This window comes from Pteropus vampyrus, unplaced genomic scaffold (genome assembly GCF_000151845.1).
Source record: "Pteropus vampyrus isolate Shadow unplaced genomic scaffold, Pvam_2.0 Scaffold53, whole genome shotgun sequence".
Classification (NCBI taxonomy): Eukaryota; Metazoa; Chordata; class Mammalia; order Chiroptera; family Pteropodidae; genus Pteropus; species Pteropus vampyrus.
This window is the reverse complement of record NW_011888834.1, coordinates 7,280,339-7,288,994: the sequence shown is the minus strand read 5'-3', so window position 1 is coordinate 7,288,994 and position 8,656 is coordinate 7,280,339. Positions and strand designations below refer to the sequence as shown.

The 8,656-nt window shown below is 51.7% G+C and overlaps 1 protein-coding gene across 1 annotated transcript in view; it reads right to left on the bottom strand.

Annotated features, from left to right (window-relative positions):
- Positions 1-8,656, bottom strand: part of PTK2B (protein tyrosine kinase 2 beta) — a 122,507-nt gene that overhangs the window by 10,179 nt on the left and 103,672 nt on the right. The window contains exons 16-21 of the mRNA XM_023530769.1: positions 7,297-7,397; positions 7,022-7,111; positions 5,994-6,198; positions 3,256-3,364; positions 1,919-1,984; positions 602-727 (exon numbers count right to left, since the gene is read on the bottom strand). Of these exons, the coding sequence (XP_023386537.1) occupies positions 602-727; positions 1,919-1,984; positions 3,256-3,364; positions 5,994-6,198; positions 7,022-7,111; positions 7,297-7,397 (697 nt within the window). The remainder of the gene's footprint in view (positions 1-601; positions 728-1,918; positions 1,985-3,255; positions 3,365-5,993; positions 6,199-7,021; positions 7,112-7,296; positions 7,398-8,656) is intronic.

Sequence of the window (8,656 nt, the reverse complement as noted above, 5' to 3'; positions counted from 1 at the left end):
ATATATGACTTGACAAGCAGATGCTAATCCATGAAGTACTTGAGCCTCAACAGCAGCTGGCAACAAAGAAGTGACTGGGGAGGGTGGCTTAGCCCCACACTAGCCCCCCAGTTCCTTCCCATACAGCAGCAACTTTTACAAAAGCAGCAATAACAGAAGCCACAAGGAAGCCTTTCCTTTGACTGAAGGGAGATTGAACAATCAAAGCAATCAGGCAGGAAGAGGAGAACAGGGTGGAACCTCCAGGATCTTTTGTCCTCTGGCACCTACAGGCTTGGGTGCCCTCTGTCTGCAAGACTCCTCCCCAAACCGAAGGCTCAGGAAAGGGGGAGATTTTGCATCATTCACCGCAGCACCAGGGTATGGACAGGGGCAGGTCTGGGTCCAGACGGTACCCTTGGAAGCAGAGCCTGGTTTGGCCCCCAGCCTCCAGTGTTTGCAAAGGAAGGGGAGGCACAGAGCCGCTCCGTGGCCTGACTGGTGCATGGAGGCACGTAGGGCATTTCTGAGCCTGAGCATGTAGGGTTTTCAGTGTCCCAGGTACCTCCCTCCATCAGCCTCTTCAGTCCAGGCTGGGACCCAGCATGCAGAGCCCTCTTACCCGCATGCTGTGGCGCTTGAAGACATTGTGCCGTTGGAGAGGTGGGGTGTGCAGCGAGTTTACAGGAGATGGGTACTCCATAGGGCTGGTGAGCGTAGGCGAGCTGGCACACAGACCCTCAGGGACCTATTCAGGAGAAGCAGAGAAGCACCGCACACAGGGACAAGGCAAGAAGGTGGACAATTAGCTGCTACAAATGCAGAACAAAGAAACAACATATGAGCACCGTGGGAGAAACAGGATTTGCTCTCCAGGAGTGAATAAAGAATGCAACATGAGCATTGCATTGGCCCTGTTCAGGAACATGGCAGAGCAACATACACAGCTCTTGGCTAGGAGTCAACACAGTCACTGTGGCCTCTCATTCGTCTAACAGCCCCCCCATGGCACTCTGCATGTGATGGGCCCATGCATGTCACTGACCTACTGAGTACATGTCTCTTCCTTCAGGACTCTTCAGAAAAGAGTTATATTTTATAGTCATGTTACAAACTGACAGATATGATTAGCACACAGGTATGTGTGTGTGTGTGTGTGTGTGTGTGTATAATATATATATAATTTTTAAATAACTATTTTAAACATCACAAAATGGTATGTTTCTTCTTAGCAACATTGCTTTTATCTTCTGCAACAAGAATTTTTCTTCACATGAAGAGCATTTAACTGTTGGTTCTTGGTTGGGCTTGTTTTGGCACTGGGCAGTGACTCGGCTGAGGGACGTAAGAGAAGAAGAGAGAGGGGGCCCCAGCCCCCTGTGACCAAGATGCAAGAGAGAGACACAGAACACAGACATTCTGAGACAGAGACCTGTAGCTAGGGAAGGTAATCCCATGGTTGGTAATGACAAAGGTGGAGGAAAGCTCAGATGGAACACTTCTCTCTTTTCACTGGCCAGCTAGGTTCTGGCCAGAGCCTCTGTGGGGAGCTCCAGGGAGCAACTCCATTCTCTGGGGAGCATTGACTGTCCTTAACTGCCTGGGACCCCTTCTCAGAAGGCTCTCCTCAGGGTAGGAGGCCAGGGAGGCTTTGGGTAAGAAGAAGGAGCTATAGGCAGGCACACACAGCAGCGAACACAGTGCACAAATGGTCTGGGCTTAAGGCGCATCTTAGCTGAGCACAGCCTGGTAGAATTGCATTTTGATTCTTTTGATCTCTGGGTACTTTGAGTTCAAATTCTTTTCTGGGCACTGATGTGGGCCATTTCCCTTTCCTGAGCAGGTGGTTGCTTCTCCTCAAAGGCATGAGAATGAAATTTCAGGAAGGACCAAGAAGAGGAATGGCCCTGAATTTTCCCATCTCTCTGGTTACATTTACCTGGAATTGCAGCTTAGGAGCCAGAAGGTTGGTTTGTGGAGGGGGTCTGTACTTGGGCCGGCTGGGCTGGAGAGGGAACAAGAAGATAAGTCAGTCCCTGACTCTCTCCTTGAGTGAGCACAGCTCACCAAGAGGAGTATTAGTTAGGTCAGAGATAGGTCTGGCTCATTCATAATGAAGAATATGAGAGATAAAGTGGCCACTGTATCCGCCGATTGAGCTGAGCGATAGGAAGGTACAAAGAGGCCATTCTCTCTGCCCTCCTGGGGGCCACTGCTACTTGGGAGGGCTACCGATCTCCGTGTGTGTGGCCTCTCTGGATGGGAGAGCACCTTCCAAACAGCAGTAAGAGCCACAGACACCAGAAGAAGGATCCTGGTCATTGAGGGCTCAGGCACTCCAGCAGCTTCATAGAGGAGATGAAAACTGAGCTGGCCCCTCACCGAGGGCAGGGGGAGGGCAGACCGGGAAGGGAGACAGTGAAAAAATGCCCTGGATCAGATAGGGCTTTGTTATAGACTGAACATCTGTGTCCCCCTTAAATCCATATGCTGAAGCCCTGCCCCGCAGTGTGACGGTATTTGAAAGCAGAGCCTTTGGGAGGTAATTAGGGTTAGATGAGGTCATGAAGGTAGGGCCTCTATGGTGGGATTAGTGTCTTTATAATAAAAAGAAGAGACAGCAGAACTCTTGCTCTATCTTCCCTGTGATGACACAGCAAGGAGGTGGTCATCAGGAAGCCAGAAAGAGTCCTCCCTGGAAAGCGGATCTGCCGGCACCTTGATCGTGGACTTACAAGCCTCTACAACTGCCTATGGTTTAAGCTACCTGGTCTGTGGTATTTTGTTATGGCAGCCTGAGCTGATTGTTCCACATACGGTCCCGCACAGCTCATCCACCTAACGGTGTGGCAGTGAGGTACTGGCTTCTGAGCCCAGAGATGCCATGGAGGGTATGAACATGAAGGCTGGACCTAAGGGGCCTGGGACACGCCCTATTCATGTGCTCTCATGGGTATTTAATTTACCCCTAAAAAAACACCAGAAAGGAAAGTGCTGGAGCCTCTGGAGGGAAGTGTTTCCAGAGGGATCCTCTGCCCCCGCTGCCCCACGGGCATCTGCTGCTTGCTGCCCCAAAGTCCACCTGCCAGGACACCCATGTGGTGGGGGCTGAGCTCAGTGCCAGGGGACGGTTGGGTTGAAGGGATGGGCGGACTGCAGGGGCACATCCGGCCTACGCTGTGAGTTGGGAGTTATATAGTCAGGACAGGAGTGGGCCAGTTGGGGACCCAGCTCTGCTGTGATTCAGGAGACAGATGAGGCCAGGGCTTGGCTTACCTTGGGTGGGGGTTCCTGGAATGCTATGGGCTCTAAGATTTTGGGAGGACGGTAGCGAGCATTCCTCTCCTGCTCTATGGCAATGTCCTTCTCCATTTGATAAATGTCACTGCAAGGGAGTAAGGTCAGATAAGGAGAGAGAAACGAGGTCAAAACGCTCCTGGGGGCTCTTCTTTGCACTCCACCAGAGCCTGAGAGGCCCAGAGCATGACCACAGATCCCATTTCCATCTCCTCTGCAGCGTTCACTGGGGAGACCCCTCTGAGACAGGCTGGGATGGGGCCCCTGAGGCTGCCTCTACAGTGAGGTTGGGAGGATCACAGGAATGGATGGATCCATTGCGAGAAAAAGTCCTCGGAGAGCCAGTCCCAGTCCAGCTTGGCAGTGGAAGAGTAGCGTCTCCAGCCCACTGCCCATGCCTCTTGCCTCCTGTGCTGCTACTGGCACTGATCCTGTACAGATTTCCGATATCTCAGCCAACGTCACGTCCAAGGCCTGGGTTCTACATCTCCCATTTTGCCTCACTCACCCCCTAACACATGCCTGGTGTGTGTAATGGGAAAGGGCTGGGGATCGCTCCCACGCTGGCTATGTGCACGCTTCTCGCCTTTCTCACTCCATCCAGCGGTTCCCAAGCTGGGAATTACAGACTCCAGAGGATTCTGGAATGATTGCAGAGGTCCATGAATCCACATACTCACATGTGTACCACACACTGTCTGTAGACCAAGTATTATGTACTTTTGAAATAAATTTCTAGGCCCCAGATGGGGCCATTCCAGGGTGCCCCATCGGCAAACCAAAACTGAGATAGCTTTTGAGTCCCTTTAAATGCTCTGCTTACCAGAAACCCAGTATAACCAGTCAGCCAATCCCCAAATGCTAAGACAACTCTGGGCTCTATACTCACTTCCTTGCTCCTTATTTTTCATTCTATTAAAGCTTCCTGTTTTCTGCCCCATTTTGTCATTCTCTGGATCCTTGGGAACAGAGACTGCCCACTTCGTGGAGTGTTAAATAAACTTTGTGTCACCTAAACTGTCTTCTTTAATCATTTTTAACATTATTACTAAATATACAATACTTGGTGTTATGTTTTCAGATGTATATGTATTATATTGTGTGTAACAAAATATTCATCAGACAGCTCACCACATGTGTCAACCAACAGATTCTAAAAGTGTAACTATTGTTACATGGAGGAATTCTCAAATTTGGACATGAAAAGGGCCCTTCTCATCCCCCAAAGACTGGGAGACACTCATTAGTTTCTTTCTTTCCTCTAAAGGAGGATCGCCAGGCTGTGGCTTAGGGGTAGAATCCTGGGGTCACTGGGGCCTTTGGGTACCCTTCAGATCACACCAGGAAGGCCACTCCTAACCCTCCATGGCTGGGCACCGGCCTGGTGCCTCTGACGAACGGGCACGCCTCTCAGCCCAGGGAGAGGCACCTTGTCACAGCTCCCCGTGGCTCCCCAGCCCTAGAATGAACTGAGACCTCCCGCCACGCCACCCCAGAGCTTTTGTCCTCTTGGGTTACATATCATGAATACTTTTCTCCTGAAATCCTTCGGTTTCCCAAATCTTCCTTATGAGGGACAAATAAGTGAGTCTAGAATTAACTGGGAGTGTCAGTAAAGGGACAGACAGGAACAGAGTGGCCTTTTGAGCTGTGGGTCCTACACACTGTTGGAGCCCCTGCCTCTGCACATGAAGGTAGCATCCTTCCCCCCGCCCTGGGGTGTCCCCAGCACCCCACCCTGGGGGCCTCCAGCCTCTATTTTCTTGACCTAAAAATTGCGAGCATGTTGACTACAGTGCTTGAAGTTGTGCTATTCAACTTGAACTAAGCACTAGACTCCCTAAAGCAGGGGCCAGCAAACACTGCCCACAAGCCAAGTCTGGCTACCACTTATTTTTGTATGGCTCCAAACTAAGAATGATTTTAAAATATTTTAACAATTAAAAAAAAAGAAGAAAAATATTTTCTGATACGTAAAAATTATATGAAATTCACGTTTCATGTCCCCAAATAAAGTCTGACTGAAACCCAGCTACACTCATTCATTACATACTGTCTGCAGCTGCTCTCAGCTACAGCGGCAGAGCTGAAGAGTTTCAACAGAGGCTGCACAGTCTGCAAAGCCCAAAGTATTTACTGTCTGGCCTTTTTCAGAAAAAAATTTGAAGATCCTGCCTTAAAAGACACTAAAAGAAGTCAGACCACCCAAGGAGGAGCCTATGGCAGGTGAGCAACCAAGGAAACAGGAGACCTTCTAAACGGTCAACAGTGCCCTTTGCTAGGGACCTCCCAGTCCCCAGGAAATAATGACTCTTTGGCACCTGAAGAGGATCAGACCCCCAGGCTGCAGAAGCCCCATTCGGAAGGGAGAGGTCACCCGTGGGTCACTGTCTGCACTGCCAAAATCGATCCCCCTGGATCTGGGAGGAGCCACCCAAGGTGCTGTGCTTCTGCTGGGAGGGATCACTAATCCACTTGGACACCTGGCTCTGTGTTGGTCAGAGGGGAGGTCCTGGTGCAAATCTCAGGCCCACCCGTCATTGCCTTGGCTGAGTCACGGGCCCTGAGCCCGATTCTGTCATCCACAAGGCGGGAACGAGGACACCAGTGCATCCTGTTTAGGGTACTACGGCATAAATCTCTAGTTGCTGCTGCAGAGAAGCTTGGCTCCCTGCGGGTCCTGGGCCCACAGCCCTCCACCCCTGCTCCATGCTCACCTGAGGCTACACACGAGCTCGGTGAAGCGGGGCCGCTCACTGGGGTCGTAGTCCCAGCAGCGGGTCATGAGGGTGTAGAGAACGGGTGGGCAGAGGTCGGGCTTGGGCAGCCGGTCGCCCTTCTCGAGCACCCCGATGACATCCTTGTTCTCCAGCCAGAAGAAGGGCTGCTTGCCAAAGCTCAGGATCTCCCACATGCACACGGCTGAGGGCAGGAGGAGAGGCTTCAGGGCCCGGGAGGGGGGACTCGTGTCTGCAGACGCCAGTCCACCCTCTCCAGGAACCAGCGTGGCAGCCAGCACTCGGTCCCTGCTGGAGGACCTCCCCCACGAGCCTCCCTGGGGTCCTGCCCGCCATGGTGGTCCTCTGACGGACCAGTCACGTGTATCTGTAAATGACCTAAGGTCCCCCTGTCTGTGCCCTCCACATGGAGCTACAGGGGTTCTGTGAGATGAGGAGGAGTAGTCAGAGGCACATCATTAAGACCACTGGTGCCTTATCTTAGGAGGGAGTGAAGCCTCTATCAGAAAACCAGGGTTTGAAGCTGATCCTTGCTGCCTATGTGACCAAGGGCAAGGTCCTTGTCTGGAGATTTTACTAGTTGGCTGTAGAGAGCTGAGAGGGGTGATCCACGAGCCTGTGTGCTCTGTTAGGGTCGTCTGCCTATTGCCTGGTTTTGTCCTCTCCTTTCCCTGCACCTCTCCCCCAAAACAAACAAAACCTCAGAGCTGGCATTTGAGGACCCCCTCCACGGTGTCCCCATGCAGTCCCTGGGCTGCTTGCTGGAGTACACACTCATTTTGAAGGGCTTTTCCAGGAATATTACCCAATACTGCCCATGCCGGCCCCTTAGCCCATATCACCCCACCACACCACTGGCCTCTCACTTCTGACACTTTTTGGTGGCTGCAGCAAAACAGGACCCTGGCAACCTGACGGTGGGGGTGCAGACCCTGCACCTCCTCTTAGCTCGGTCACAGAGGTGAGCGTCAAAACTCGTACCCACACCTTCCCAAAACTCAACTCACCAAACATCCAGACGTCACTGGCCGTGGTGAAGCGGCGGAAGTTAATGGACTCAGGTGACATCCATTTGATGGGTAGACGACTAACAGAGGCTTTGGGCAGGCAAAGAGGTTTACAGGAGATATTTAGGGAAGACAGATTCCAAATATCCAAAAACACAGCTTATTCCCTGGTGACCCAAAGACCTTCAGACACTGAACCACAGCCTTTTTTTTCCGGGACTTTGGCTTCAGCGACCCCTCCAGGGGCAAAGCAGTGGCCAGAATGTCCTCCTCACCTTTGTAATAGTCCTCCTCTTCAATGTATCGGGAAAGGCCAAAGTCTCCCAGCTTCACACACTCAGCGGAGGCCACCAGGATGTTTCGAACAGCGATGTCCCTGGAAGAAGAATTCAAAGATACGGTGAGGTGATTCAGAATGCTTCAGAGAGACAGACAGAAAGATGGACAGAGAGATGGACAGAGAAACAAAGAAGAGTGCTGGCCAGGGGCCAAGCCTCTGGAGCACGGTCAAGCAGCTTCTGACCATCAGCCCTTCCCTGACCCACTGAATCATCTCACGTGGGAGCCTGCGCTGACCGTCTGATACTTGCCACACACAGGCCCTTTGTCACCTCCCATCACTCTTTCTCATGTGTCTCCAATTCGACTTGAGTTTTGGGTTCCCAAGACTCGCTCCCTATACTATCCTGCCTGATTGCCTACATTCTTCTCTCTGCCAGGGATGCTGTCACCCTGCTGATTTTCCAAAGAACTCTGATAACTTTCCTGGTCACAATTATTCTCTCCTCGTTCTGCAGTTCCATAGGACTGTGCAGGCTTCTGTCATGGCTCAGAGCAGCAGCAGTTTGTAGCTAACTTGGACGGAGTGCCAGGAGAGCCTGGAGAAGCCAAGTGCTTTATGCACTCCGAGTCGTCACACAGAGACCCTTGGAACTCTCTGGTACAGAGGAGGAGACGGGCACAGAGAGCTGGAGGAACTTGCCCAGCACGTTACTGGTGGGAAAGGGGTCAGCCCAGGCCGCTCAACTCCAGAGCTGTGCTCTTATCCTCCCAGGGGAGCACTCACTGACTCAGTTTACCTTATATGCCTGCATCCCTTCTAACCTCAAACTGGTTCATCTGCTTGTTTCTCACATGCAAGCTCACTCCCTGTCATTTGTTATTATTACTGAAAAGATGACTTCAAAGCATGACAATGTCACACAAAGGAAACAAATCTATCATCCTACCACCTTTGCCCCATAACTATCTCTATCTTGCATTTTACCCGTGTGCTGGGAGGTAAGCTCCGCAAGGAAAGAGATTTTTGTCCGTTTTGATTATGACTTTATCCCAGAGCCTAGGACGGCGCCTGGAGGCACAGAGTGGGAGTTCCATAGTATTTGTTGAATGAGTGAATGAATGAATGTCTCTATCCCCCAACATTGCTTTGCATAGTATCACCCACGGGGTCACAAGCTGACATCAGTGGTGCTGGATGGAAGACTTCGCCTGTACGCCCACTGTCTCCTGCAGGGGGTCATGTCTCCCGTGGCGGGGACTTCCTTTCAGGAAATGGAAATAAAGCCAGGTGGAAAGGAGCAAGCTCCACAGCTGGAAGGAGGATTGAACTGGCAGCCTAGGGGTGCTGGGGAC